The sequence below is a fragment of the Triticum dicoccoides genome, chromosome 1B (genome assembly GCF_002162155.2).
Source record: "Triticum dicoccoides isolate Atlit2015 ecotype Zavitan chromosome 1B, WEW_v2.0, whole genome shotgun sequence".
NCBI classification, from domain to species: domain Eukaryota; kingdom Viridiplantae; phylum Streptophyta; class Magnoliopsida; order Poales; family Poaceae; genus Triticum; species Triticum dicoccoides.
Window position 1 is genome coordinate 287532948 of NC_041381.1, and position 14967 is coordinate 287547914.

At 43.2% G+C, this 14967-nt stretch overlaps 1 protein-coding gene across 4 annotated transcripts in view; it reads left to right on the forward strand.

Moving 5' to 3' along the window:
• The window catches only part of LOC119331482 (phospholipid-transporting ATPase 3-like), an 18682-nt gene extending 15403 nt beyond the window's left edge, over positions 1–3279 (forward strand). For all 4 annotated transcript variants that reach the window (XM_037604642.1, XM_037604648.1, XM_037604664.1 and 1 more), the window contains 7 exons: positions 32–111; positions 845–1084; positions 1487–1708; positions 1789–1956; positions 2036–2398; positions 2503–2609; positions 2713–3279. In XM_037604642.1, the coding sequence (XP_037460539.1) occupies positions 32–111; positions 845–1084; positions 1487–1708; positions 1789–1956; positions 2036–2398; positions 2503–2609; positions 2713–3025 (1493 nt within the window). In that variant the 3' untranslated portion in view covers positions 3026–3279. The remainder of the gene's footprint in view (positions 1–31; positions 112–844; positions 1085–1486; positions 1709–1788; positions 1957–2035; positions 2399–2502; positions 2610–2712) is intronic.
• Positions 3280–14967: the final 11688 nt, after the last annotated feature.

The following is a 14967-nucleotide window of genomic DNA, read 5'->3' on the forward strand; positions in this document are numbered from 1 at the left end:
TTTTTCAGTTGGTTATTTATTTGCTCCGCAGCATGCAGCCTGGTGAACAACGACACGAAACAGTTCATCATCAGTTCAGAGACAGACACAATTAGAGAGGCTGAGGAAAGGGTAAGATAATCATATAGAATTGCACTGTGAAATGATATTCTGTCATAGAGGCAATCAAGCCTTAACACACACTACCTCTGTTTCTAAATATAAGACGTTTTGGCAGTTGAAATTGAAGTGCATAAACGTATTATATTTAGGAACAGAGGGTGTATTATCTTCTATAGGATTTAAATGGATATACGAGTGAAGACTGCTAAAATCATATTCTGTCCGTCCCAAAATAAGTGTCGCTGATTTCGTACAAAGTTGTACTAAATCAATGACACTTATTGAGGGAGTATCATTTAGATCAGGGAATATCTCAACTGGGTTCTTGCGAGTAGAACTCACATTTTCCTTAGTATTTTGATTGGTGGGGGTATTAAGGGATTTATTTTGGCTGAGATTTAGTCTTTATTCTTATATACTCCCTCTGTCCCATAATATAAGATCTTATTACATCCAGTATGCTCACATATTGGATGTAATAATGTCTTATATTATGGGACGGAGGAAGTAGATAACAGCATAAATATTTTTTATTGTCTTACCTCTTATGTGGGTTGTGTTGCTTTAGCCTCTCTGCCATGTTTATATGCGCCTTGGTACGCCTTTTTTGTTCTTTGTACTTTGGTTAAAGCATAATCAGCAATATAATTGTATCTGATTGTATTAAACCAACTTTTTGACTTGTGGCGTAATCTTTGTTATGGACCTTCCTTTCCATATATAATGTTCCGGCCATTTTCAGGGTGACCCTGTGGAAATTGCGCGAGTTATCAAAGAGTCGGTAAAACAGAGTCTAAGAAGTTACCTCGAGGAAGCCCACCGTTCTCTAAGTAGCACACCGGAGCGAAAGTTGGCTTTCATTATTGATGGAAGATGCTTGATGTATGCTCTAGACCCAGCTCTGCGTGTGAATCTTCTTGGTTTGAGTTTAATTTGTCACTCAGTTGTATGTTGTCGAGTTTCTCCACTGCAAAAGGCACAGGTAAATTTCATTTCTTGCTGTTAGTGTTTATGCATGCCTTGCGTTTTACCCAGGGAAGTAGTAATAGCATGCCATCCTTGATTTGTGGATATGTGAGTTTTTTAGCCCAGGACTCATATGGGGAGATTATTACATTGCAAAGGCAATAACCAATATTGTACCTTCACAATAAGAGTTTGTGCATGTGATTCGTTATTAATCAGTGTACATTAGTTGCATTTGCTATTCCAGTTTTGATCTCAGAAACCAATTCTGTTCTGTTGATATGTCTTATATGTGCTTACTTAGTCGTTACCCATTCCAAGTAATATCAAAGTCTCTGGTTTGTGCGTTTTTTTCCTTGCGCAACCTGTTTGGTCAAAATGATGCCAAAATACCAATGTTGACGCACATATTTTGTAGGTTACTAGCTTAGTTAGGAAGGGTGCTCGTAAGATAACTCTCAGCATTGGCGATGGTGCTAATGATGTAAGCATGATTCAAGCCGCTCATGTTGGGATTGGCATTAGTGGACAAGAAGGAATGCAAGCAGTTATGGCTAGTGATTTTGCCATCGCTCAATTTCGTTATCTTACTGATTTACTTCTTGTACATGGACGGTGGTCATACTTGAGATTGTGCAAGGTATGCTTATGGTTTCGTTAGTTGTAGCTTTCCATATATCTATAGTTTACGAAACTTAATGTGGTCACTTGCTGTTTCAGGTTATCACATACTTCTTCTACAAGAATCTGACATTTACGCTAACTCAGTTCTGGTTCACTTACCAAACTGGCTTTTCTGGTCAGCGGTTTTATGATGATTGGTTCCAGTCGCTGTATAATGTCATTTTCACAGCGCTACCCGTAATTATGGTTGGATTATTTGATAAGGTATAGCTGCCTGTATTCATTTTACATTAATTTCTTGAATGATGCTGTTTGCGGCATTCACGTAATCGAACCCTTTCAGGATGTGAGTGCATCTCTATCAAAGAAATACCCACAACTTTACCAGGAAGGAATTAGGAATACATTCTTCAAGTGGAAAGTGATAGCGGTGTGGGGTTTCTTTGCTTTCTACCAGTCAATAGTGTTTTATTACTTCACTGCAGCTGCAAGTCAGCATGGTCATGGCTCATCTGGCAAGATTCTTGGTCAATGGGATGTTAGCACAATGGCCTTTACTTGTGTTGTGGTTACTGTGAACCTCCGCCTCCTCATGTCATGCAACTCTATTACGAGATGGCATTATTTTAGTGTAGCCGGCAGTATAGCGGCCTGGTTTCTGTTTATCTTTATATACTCTGCCATAATGACATCATTTGACAGACAGGTTGGTGAATTATGCACTAATCTATCTCTCTGCTGATGACCATTAGGGCCAAATAATCATTTCTTTCTACAAATGCATAACATCATGGTGTGTTCCTTCTGCAGGAAAATGTATACTTTGTGATTTATGTTCTGATGAGTACCTTTTTCTTCTACCTGACACTAATTCTTGTTCCGGTCATCGCTCTCTTTGGTGACTTCCTATATCTATCGTAAGATACCACCTTTTCCTTTTGCACAATTATATTTGATTCCTTTCAGTTTACAATACTGAATCAACCGTGTGCTGTCTCTGATACTCTGTTGGTTTTCCAGGCTTCAGCGATGGCTATTCCCCTATGACTACCAAGTTATTCAAGAGATGCACAAGGATGACCCCCATGAATACAGCATGATACGTCTTCCAGAGAGGAGCCATTTGAGCCCCGAAGAAGCAAGAAGCTATGCAATTTCCATGCTCCCCCGAGAGAACTCCAAGCACACTGGTTTTGCTTTCGACTCCCCGGGCTATGAGTCATTTTTTGCATCACAGCAAGGTGTCTGTGTGCCTCACAAGCCATGGGATGTCGCAAGGAGAGCCAGCATGAAGCAGCAGCGGCAGCAGCCACAACGCACAGGAAGATCCTAATCCTGGATTCGTGTATAGTTTTGTACATCATGTTCTTTTGCCGCAGACCACATGATTGTGTATAAGTAGCCTTGTAGCCTTTTTCCTTGTTTGTCACCCAATATGTTATGCTGGCGATGTTAGTAGGTGGCCATTTGATCCTGTTGGCTGAAGAATCAGGTAGGCACGCACTTGGTTAAAACAAAGTGGAAACTGGGAAATGCAGTTAGCAAAATTCTTTGCGACTTTACAAAATTGGATGTTACTGAATTTTTTTTTGAAACAAGGCAAAAGATTTGCCATTTTCATTAATTAAGAAGAAGATTAGACATAGTTCTGCCAAGCGGGAGAGTATAGATCACTCTCGCGGCATAATATTACACAAATACTTCGCACCCGCACGAGCACAAATAGAGGCCTCATCTTTAATCTTGGTAATGACAACGGTAGTAGGGGCGGCGGTGTTGCGGAAAACCCTCGCGTTGCGTTCGTTCCAAATTTCCCATGCAACAAGCATCATCAAAGTGCTACGAACCATGCGTGAGTGGCCCCTTTTGTGAGCAACCATGTCCCAACAAACTTCCACCGAGGGCACGAGTCTCCAATCTGACGGATCAATGTCGTGGAGGCCAAGCCAAGTCTTGATCTTCGTCCACACTCTCACTGTGAACCGACACTGAAAGAGGAGGTGAGCCGCGGTCTCCTGAACCTGCTTGCAAAGAGGGCAAAGGTTGCAATTCGGCCATCCCCAACGCTGCAATCTATCGGCGGTCCACACTCTATTATGAATAATCAACCAAGCGAAAAATTTGCACTTTGGGGGGGCCCAAGCTTTCCATGTTGGGTTTCGTAGTAATTTCAAAAATTTTCCTACGCACACGCAAGATCATGTGATGCATAGCAACGAGGGGAGAGTGTTGTCTACGTATCCAACGCAGACCGACTGCGGAAGCGATGACACGACGTAGAGGAAGTAGTCGTACGTCTTCACGATCCAACCGATCAAGCACCGAAACTACGGCACCTCCGAGTTCGAGCACACGTTCAGCTCGATGACGATCCCCGGACTCCGATCCAGCAAAGTGTCGGGGAAGAGTTCCGTCAGCACGACGGCGTGGTGACGATCTTGATGAACTACAGCAGCAGGGCTTCGCCTAAACTCCGCTACAGTATTATCGAGGTATATGGTGGCAGGGGGCACCGCACACGGCTAAGGAATAGATCACGTGGATCAACTTGTGTGTTCATGGAGTGCCCCTTGCCTCAGTATATAAAGGATGGAGGAGGAGGAGGCCGGCCAAGGCAGAGGTGCGGCCAGGGTGGGGAGTCCTACTAGGGGAGGAAGGGAGAAGGAATAGGAGGAGAAGGAGAGGTGGCCGGCCCCCTTTTCCCTAGTCCAATTCGGACTAGAGGGGAGGGGGGGCGCAGCCTTTTTCTCCTCTTCCCACTAAAGCCCATCAAGGCCCAATACTCTTCCCCGTATTCCCGTAACTCCCCGGTACTCCCGAAAATACCCGAATCACTCGGAACCTTTCCGAACTCCGAATATAGTCGTTCAATATATCGATCTTTACGTCTCGACCATTTCGAGACTCCTCGTCATGTCCCCGATCTCATCCGGGACTCCGAACTCCTTCGGTACATCAAAACTCATAAACTCATAATATAACTGTCATCGAAACCTTAAGCGTGCGGACCCTACGGGTTCGAGAACAATGTAGACATGACCAAGACACGTTTCCGGTCAATAACCAATAGCGGGACCTGGATGCCCATATTGGCTCCTACATATTCTACGAAGATCTTTATCGGTCAGACCGCATAACGACATACGTTGTTCCCTTTGTCATCGGTATGTTACTTGTCCGAGATTCGATCGTCGGTATCCAATACCTAGTTCAATCTCGTTACTGGCAAGTCTCTTTACTCGTTCCGTAATACATCATCTCACAACTAACATATTAGTTGCAGTGCTTGCAAGGCTTATGTGATGTGCATTACCGAGAGGGCCCAGAGATACCTCTCCGATAATCGGAGTGACAAATCCTAATCTCGAAATACGCCAACCCAACATCTACCTTTGGAGACACCTGTAATGCTCCTTTATAATCACCCAGTTACGTTGTGACGTTTGGTAGCACCCAAGGTGTTCCTCCGGCAAACGGGAGTTGCATAATCTCATAGTCATAGGAACATGTATAAGTCATGAAGAAAACAATAGCAACATACTAAACGATCGTGTGCTAAGCTAATGGAATGGGTCATGTCAATCAGATCATTCAACTAATGATGTGACCTCGTTAATCAAATAACAACTCATTGTTCATGGTCAGGAAACATAACCATCTTTGATTAACGAGCTAGTCAAGTAGAGGCATACTAGTGACACTTTGTTTGTCTATGTATTCACACATGTATTATGTTTCCGGTTAATACAATTCTAGCATGAATAATGAACATTTATCATGATTATAAGGAAATAAATAATAACTTTATTATTGCCTCTAGGGCATATTTCCTTCAGTCTCCCACTTGCACTAGAGTCAATAATCTAGTTCACATCGCCATGTGATTTAACAGCAATAGTTCACATCACCATGTGATTAACACCCATAGTTCACATCGATATGTGATCAACACCCAAAGGGTTTTACTAGATTCAGTCATCTAGTTCACATCGCTATGTGATTAACACCCAAGGAGTACTAAGGTGCGATCATGTTTTGCTTGTGAGAGAATCTTAGTCAACGGGTCTGTCACATTCAGATCCGTAAGTATTTTGCAAATATTTATGTCAACAATGCTCTGCACGAAGCTACTCTAGCTAATTGCTCCCACTTTCAATATGTATCCAGGTTGAGACTTAGTGTCATCTGGATCAGTGTAAAAGTTTGCACTGATGTAACTTTTACAACAAACTCTTTTATCACCTCCATAATCGAGAAACATCTCCTTAGTCCTTACTAAGGATATTCTTGACCAATGTCTAGTGATCTACTCCTAGATCACTATTGTACTCTCTTGCCAAATTCAGAGCAAGGTATACAATAGGTCTGGTACATAGCATAGCATACTTTATAGAACCTATGGCTGAGGCACAGGGAATGACTTTTCATTCTCTTTCTATTTTCTGCTGTGGTCGGGATTTGAGTCTTACTCAATTTCATACCTTTGCAACACAGGCAAGAACTCTTTCTTTGACTGTTCCATTTTGAACTATTTCAAAATCTTGCCAAGGTATGTACTCATTGAAAATCTTATCAAGCGTCTTGATCTATCTCAATAGATCTTGATGCTCAATATGTAAGTAGCTTTTACTGAGGTCTTTTCCTTTTAAAGAACTCCTTTAAAACACTCCTTTATGCTTTGCAGAAAAATTCTACATCATTTCTGATCAACAATATGTCACTCACATATACTAATCAGAAAGGCTGTAGTGCTCCCACTCACTTTATTGTAAATACATGCTTCATCGTAAGTCCATATAAAACTATATGCTTTGATCAACTTATCAAAGCGTATATTCCAACTCCGAGATGCTTGTACCAGTCCATAGATGGATCACTGGAACTTGCACATTTTGTTAGCACCTATAGGATTGACAAAACCTTCCGGTTGCATCATATACAACTCTTCTTCCAGAAATCCATTCAGGAATGCAGTTTTGACATCCATCTGCCAAATTTCATAATCATAAAATGCGGCAATTGCTAACATGATTTGGACGGACTTAAGCATCAATACGAGTGAGAAAATCTCATTGTATTCAACATCTTGAACTTTGTCAAAAACCTTTTTCGACAAGTCTAGCTTTGTAGATAGTAACACTACTATCAGTGTCCGTCTTCCTCTTGAAGATCCATTCATTTAAGATAGCTTGCTGATCATCGAGCAAGTCAATCAAAGTCCATACTTTGCTCTCATACATGGATCATATCTCAGATTTTATGGCCTCGAGCCATTTCGCGGAATCTGGGCTCATCATCGCTTCCTCATAGTTCGTAGGTTCATCATGGTCTAGTAACATGACTTCCAGAACATGATTACTACACCACTTTGGTGCGGATCTTACTCTGGAAGACCTACGAGGTTCTGTAGTAACTTGATCTGAAGTTTCATGATCAATATCATTAGCTTCCTCACTAATTGGTGTATTTGTCACAGGAACTGATTTCTGTGATGAACTACTTTCCAAAAAGGGAGTAGGTACAGTTACCTTATCAAGTTCTACTTTCCTCCCACTCACTTCTTTCGAGAGAAACTCCTTCTCTAGAAAGGATCTATTATCAGCAACAAATTTGCCTTTGGATCTGTGATAGAAGGTGTACCCAACAATTTCCTTTGGGTATTCTATGAAGACGCATTTCTGTGATTTGGGTTCGAGCTTATCAAGTTGAAAAACCTTTTTTTTCTTATAAGCATCACAACTCCAAACTTTAAGAAATGACAGCTTAGGTTTACTGCTAAACCATAGTTCATACGGTGTCATCTCAACGGATTTAGATGGTGCCCTTTTAATGTGAATGCAGCTGTCTCTAATGCATAACCCCAAAACAATATTGGTAAATCAGTAAGAGACATCATAGATTGCACTATATCCAATAAAGTGTGGTTACGACGTTCGGACACACCATAACGTTGTGGTGTTCCAGGTGGCGTGAGCTGTGAAACTATTCCACATTGTTTTAATTGAAGACCAAACTCATAACTCAAATATTCATCTCTACGATCAGATCGCAGAAACTTTATTTTCTTGTTACGATGATTTTCAACTTCACTCTGAAATTCTTTGAACCTTTCAACTATTTCAGACTTATATTTCATCAAGTAGATATACCCATATCTGCTCAAATCATCTTGTGAAGGTCAGAAAATAATGATACTTGCCACGAGCCTTCATACTCATTGGTCTGCATACATCAGTATGTATTATTTCCAACAAGTCAGTAACTCGTTCCATTGTTCCGAAGAACGGAGTTTTAGTCATCTTGCCCAAAAGGCACGGTTCGCAAGCATCAACTGATTCATAACCAAGTGATTCCGAAAATCCATCTTTATGGAGTTTCTTCATGCGCTTTACACCGATATGACCCAAACGGCAGTGCCACAAATAAGTTGCACTATCATTATTAACTTTGCATCTTTTGGCATCAATATTATGAATATGTGTATCACTACGATCGAGATCCAATGAACCATTTTCATTGGGTGTGTAACCATATAAGGTTTTATTCATGTAAACAGAACAACAGTTTATTCTCTTACTTAAATGAATAACCGTATTGCAATAAACACGATCAAATCATATTCATGCTCAACGCAAACACCAAATAACATTTATTTAGGTTCAACACTAATCCCGAAAGAATAGGGAGTGTGCGATGATGATCATTTCAATCTTGAAACTACTTTCAACACACATCATCACTTCACCCTTAACTAGTTTCTGTTTATTCTGCAACTCCCGTTTCGAGTTACTACTCTTAGCAACTGAACCAGTACCAAATACCGAGGGGTTGCTATAAACACTAGTAAAGCACACATCAAACACCTGTATATCAAATATACCCTTTTTCACTTTGCCATCCTTCTTATCCACATAATATTTAGGGTAGTTCCGCTTCCAGTGACCATTTCCTTTGCAGTGTAAGCACTCAGTTTCAGGCTTTGGTTCAGCTTTGGGCTTCTTCGTGGGAGTGACAACTTGCTTGTCAATCTACTTGAAGTTCCCTTTCTTTCCCTTTGCCCTTTTCTTGAAACTAGTGATCTTGTCAACCATCAACACTTGATGCTCTTTCTTGATTTCTACCTTCGTTGATTTCAACATCACGAAGAGCTCGGGAATCATTTTCATCATCCCTTGCATACTATAGTTCATCACGAAGTTCTACTAACTTGGTGATGGTGACTAGAGAATTTTGTCAATCACTATCTTATCTGGAAGATTAACTCCCACTTGATTCAAGCGATTGAAGTACCCAGACAATCTGAGCACATGCTCACTAGTTGAGCGATTCTCCTCCATCTTTTAGCTATAGAACTTGTTGGAGACTTCATATCTCTCAACTCGGGTATTTGCTTGAAATATTAACTTCAATTCCTGGAACATCTCATATGGTCCATAACGTTCAAAACGTCTTTGAAGTCCCGATTCTAAGCCGTTAAGCATGGTGCACTAAACTATCAAGTAGTCATCATATTGATCTAGCCAGACGTTCATAACTTCTGCATCTGCTCCTGCAATAGGTCTGTCACCTACCGGTGCATTAAGGACATAATTCTTCTGTGCAGCAATGAGGATAAACCTCAGATCACGGATCGAATCCGCATCATTGCTACTAACATTTTTCAACACAATATTCTCTAGGAACATATCAAAATAAACATATGAAAGCAACAACGCAAGCTATTGATCTACAACATAATTTGCAAAATACTACCAGGACTAAGTTCATGATAAATTTAAGTTCAATTAATCATATTACTTAAGAACTCCCACTTAGACAGACATCTCTCTAGTCATCTAAGTGATCACGTGATCCATATCAACTAAACCATGTCCGATCATCACGTGAGATGGAGTAGTTTCAATGGTGAACATCACTATGTTGATCATATCTACTATATGATTCACGCTCGACCTTTCGGTCTCCGTGTCCCGAGGCCATATCTGTATATGCTAGGCTCGTCAAGTTTAACCTGAGTATTCTGCGTGTGCAAAAACTGGCTTGCACCCGTTGTAGATGGACGTAGAGCTTATCACACCCGATCATCACGTGGTGTCTGGGCACGACGAACTTTGGCAACGGTGCATACTCAGGGAGAACACTTCTTGATAATTTAGTGAGAGATCATCTTATAATGCTACCGTCAATCAAAGCAAGATAAGATGCATAAAAGATAAACATCACATGCAATCAATATAAGTGATATGATATGGCCATCATCATCTTGTGCCTGTGATCTCCATCTCCGAAGCACCGTCATGATCACCATCGTCACCGGCGCGACACCTTGATCTCCATCGTAGCATCGTTGTCGTCTCGCCAATCTTATGCTTCCACGACTATCACCAACGTTTAGTAATAAAGTAAAGCATTACATCGCGATTGCATTGCATACAATAAAGCGACAACCATATGGCTCCAGCCAGTTGCCGATAACTCGGTTACAAAACATGATCATCTCATACAATAAAATTCAGCATCATGCCTTGACCATATCACATCACAACATGCCCTGCAAAAACAATTTAGACGTCCTCTACTTTGTTGTTGCATGTTTTACGTGGCTGCTACGGGCTTAAGTAAGAACCAATCTCACCTACGCATCAAAACCACAACGATAGTTTGTCAAATAGACTCCGTTTTAACCTTCTCAAGGACCGGGCGTAGTCATACTCGGTTCAACTAAAGTTGGAGAGACAGTCGCCCGCAAACCATCTATGTGCAAAGCACGTCGAGGGAACCGGTCTCGCGTAAGCGTACGCGTAAGGTTGGTCCGGGTCGTCTCGTCCAACAATACCGCCGAACCAAAATATGACATGCTGGTAGGCAGTATGACTTGTATCGTCCACAACTCACTTGTGTTCTACTCGTGCATATAACATCAACATAAGTAACCTAGGCTCTGATACCACTGTTGGGTTTCGTAGTAATTTCAAAAATTTTCCTACGCACACGCAAGATCATGTGATGCATAGCAACGAGGGGAGAGTGTTGTCTACGTACCCAACGCAGACCGACTGCGGAAGCGATGACACGACGTAGAGGAAGTAGTCGTACGTCTTCACGATCCAACCGATCAAGCACCGAAACTACGGCACCTCCGAGTTCGAGCACACGTTCAGCTCGATGACGATCCCCGGACTCCGATCCAGCAAAGTGTCGGAGAAGAGTTCCGTCAGCACGACGGCGTGGTGACGATCTTGATGAACTACAGCAGCAGGGCTTCGCCTAAACTCCGCTACAGTATTATCGAGGTATATGGTGGCAGGGGGCACCGCACACGGCTAAGGAATAGATCACGTGGATCAACTTGTGTGTTCATGGAGTGCCCCTTGCCTCAGTATATAAAGGATGGAGGAGGAGGAGGCCGGCCAAGGCAGAGGTGCGGCCAGGGTGGGGAGTCCTACTAAGACTCCAAGTCCTAGTAGGAGTCCACCAAGAGGGGAGGAAGGGAGAAGGAATAGGAGGAGAAGGAGAGGTGGCCGGCCCCCTTTTCCCTAGTCCAATTCGGACTAGAGGGGAGGGGGGGCGCAGCCTTTTTCTCCTCTTCCCACTAAAGCCCATCAAGGCCCAATACTCTTCCCCGTATTCCCGTAACTCCCCGGTACTCCCGAAAATACCCGAATCACTCGGAACCTTTCCGAACTCCGAATATAGTCGTCCAATATATCGATCTTTACGTCTCGACCATTTCGAGACTCCTCGTCATGTCCCCGATCTCATCCGGGACTCCGAACTCCTTCGGTACATCAAAACTCATAAACTCATAATATAACTGTCATCGAAACCTTAAGCGTGCGGACCCTACGGGTTCGAGAACAATGTAGACATGACCAAGACACGTTTCCGGTCAATAACCAATAGCGGGACCTGGATGCCCATATTGGCTCCTACATATTCTACGAAGATCTTTATCGGTCAGACCGCATAACGACATACGTTGTTCCCTTTGTCATCGGTATGTTACTTGTCCGAGATTCGATCGTCGGTATCCAATACCTAGTTCAATCTCGTTACTGGCAAGTCTCTTTACTCGTTCCGTAATGCATCATCTCACAACTAACATATTAGTTGCAGTGCTTGCAAGGCTTATGTGATGTGCATTACCGAGAGGGCCCAGAGATACCTCTTCGATAATCGGAGTGACAAATCATAATCTCGAAATACGCCAACCCAACATCTACCTTTGGAGACACCTGTAATGCTCCTTTATAATCACCCAGTTACGTTGTGACGTTTGGTAGCACCCAAGGTGTTCCTCCGGCAAACGGGAGTTGCATAATCTCATAGTCATAGGAACATGTATAAGTCATGAAGAAAGCAATAGCAACATACTAAACGATCGTGTGCTAAGCTAATGGAATGGGTCATGTCAATCAGATCATTCAACTAATGATGTGACCTCGTTAATCAAATAACAACTCATTGTTCATGGTCAGGAAACATAACCATCTTTGATTAACGAGCTAGTCAAGTAGAGGCATACTAGTGACACTTTGTTTGTCTATGTATTCACACATGTATTATGTTTCCGGTTAATACAATTCTAGCATGAATAATAAACATTTATCATGATTATAAGGAAATAAATAATAACTTTATTATTGCCTCTAGGGCATATTTCCTTCATTCCAAACGGTAGTGATCATGGCAGATGCGGTGTGACCCTCAAACTGAGCATTGTATGCAGAAGACGCGGAGTATACCCCATCTTTAGTGAACTTCCAAAAAATTGCATCGTCAACTCCAGGGGTTAGAATGACATTGGAGAGCTTCTCCCAAAGGGTGGCGAATTGCTCAATATGTTCAAAAGTGAGGCCCTGAGAGGTATCAATGTTGCGGACCCAAGTGTTGTCTGTGAGACTCGAGCGAATGGAGCTTCTTTTCTTCCTGGAGAGATCAAAGATCTTTGGAGCAATATCCTTGGGGTGAATACCGTCCACCCAAGGTGATTCCCAGAAGGTGGCCCGATGACCATCACCAATGGTAACACGAGTGGCAGCCGCAAAAAGATTTCTATCATCGTCAGTGCATGGCGTGCCCATGCCAATCCAAGGTTTAGTGGGGTCAGCCCACTCAAACCAAAGCCATCGCAAGCGGAGAGCGGTAGCAAACTTTTGCAAGTTGAGGACGCCCAATCCACCATATAACTTGGGCTTGCACATCGTCTCCCAATTAATTTTGCATTTCCCGCCGGTGACCTTTTCACATCCCGCCCAAAGATAAGCGCGTCTAATACTGTCAATTGCCTTGATGACCTCGACTAGCAGATCCAGAGGAGTGAGGTGGTAGATTGCTATAGCAGTGAGGACCGCCTTGACAAGAACAATGCGACCCGGCGACGCAACATGTCTGCCAAGCCAAGGAGTGAGTTTTCCAGCCACCTTGTCTTCCAAATGTTGAAAGTGGATTCTCCGAAGTCTCCTGACCGATAGGGGCAGCCCAAGGTATCTCATGGGGAAGGTAGTTTGGATGGCAGGGAAGGACATAAGGATATCATCGAGGGCAACATCATCGCAGCGAATGGGTGCCACATGGCTCTTGGCACAGTTAGTGACTAGACCGGTGACCTCACCAAAATTAGCAAGGGTGGATGCTAAGAACTGAATGTCTTCTTTTATTGGCTTCACGAAGATGGCAGCATCATCCGCATATAGAGACGCACGAAGGGTTTCGGTCCTGGCTAGAATAGGGTGCAGCTGGCCTTGACTCGTCGCTTTAGCAAGGATGTGGTGAAGTGGGTCGATGGCAAGGACGAAGAGAAGCGGTGAGAGGGGGTCTCCTTGCCTCAGGCCCCGGCCATGCTTGATAGGATCCCCGATGACTCCATTGATCAGCACTCTCGATGATGCTGAGGACAGAAGGGCCGACACCCAGCCTCGAAAGCGGCTCGGAAAGCCATGATGTCTCAAAAGATCCATCAAAAAATCCCATCTCACCGTGTCAAAAGCCTTCTTGATATCGAGCTTGAAAAGTAGCATTGGAGACTTATTCCGATGGAAGCGCCTCGCCAAGTTGCGCACATAGATGAAATTATCGTGGATGCTTCGTTTCTTGATAAAGGCGCTTTGGGCGTTGGAGACAAGGTTTGACATGTGCGGGGCAAGGCGGTTGGCCATCATTTTGGCAATGATCTTGGCAATGGCATGGATGAGACTTATGGGCCTAAAATCTGAGATGTCCTCCGCCCCATCTTTTTTTGGAATGAGCGCGATGTTCGCCGAGTTGAGCCAATGAAAGTTGGCCACATGGAGGTTGGAGAAGTTATTCACAACAAGCATAATCTCCGGCTTAATAACGTCCCAACATGTCTTGAAAAAAACACCCGTGAAGCCATCTGGGCCGGGGGCTTTGTCAGAGGGTAAATCCATGATCGCACACTTGACCTCCTCCTCTGTAAAATTATCCCCGAGGTTAGTGAGATCAGCCTCCGGAACGGGAATATTATTCCAGTTGAAGTCCTTGTCTCTAGGCACTCCCTTTCTTGTGGCCTTAATGAAATGGTCCTGGATGATAGCTTTTTTGTTGTCATGGTCAGTGACCCATCCATTGTTATGCTTGAGGCGGTGGATGAAGTTCTTTCTTCGGCAACGATTAATGCGGAGGTGAAAATATCTCATGTTGGCGTCTCCCTCTTTGAGATTGGTAATCCTAGACTTTTCCTTTTGCGAGCCTTCTCAAGCACGGCCAAACTCACTACCTTCCTTTTAAGCCTCTTTCTAAGCTCTCTCTCATCCTGGCTGAGAGTTCTATTTTCTTGGGCAATATCCAAACGTAGGATAATCTCCAAGGCCATATGGAGTTGCACCTTGGCATGAGAGAAAAGGGTTTTACTCCAAGCATGAAGCCTTTGGCTAGTTTTCTTGAGCTTGTGGAAGAGGAGTTGATACGGTTCGACATGGGTTGTCTCTTCATTCCATGCTTGCTGGACAGTGGCCATGAAGCCTGGCATGTTGATCCAAAAGTTCTTGAAGCGGAAGGATTTAGTTCTACGAGGCCCTTTGTCATTGGCAAGGAGTAGCGGGCAGTGATCAGAGAGGGATGAAGCAAGAGCATGGAGAATGTAATGCCCAAACTCAACGTCCCATTCCTCATTGCAGAAGAAAGAATCAAGTTTACTCAAAGTTGGGTCGCTCTGCTCATTGCTCCAAGTGAACTTTCTGTTTTGTAGATGGATCTCCTTAAGTTCGCAAGCATTGAGGGTGTTGCGAAAGCGAACGATGCGGCTACGATTAG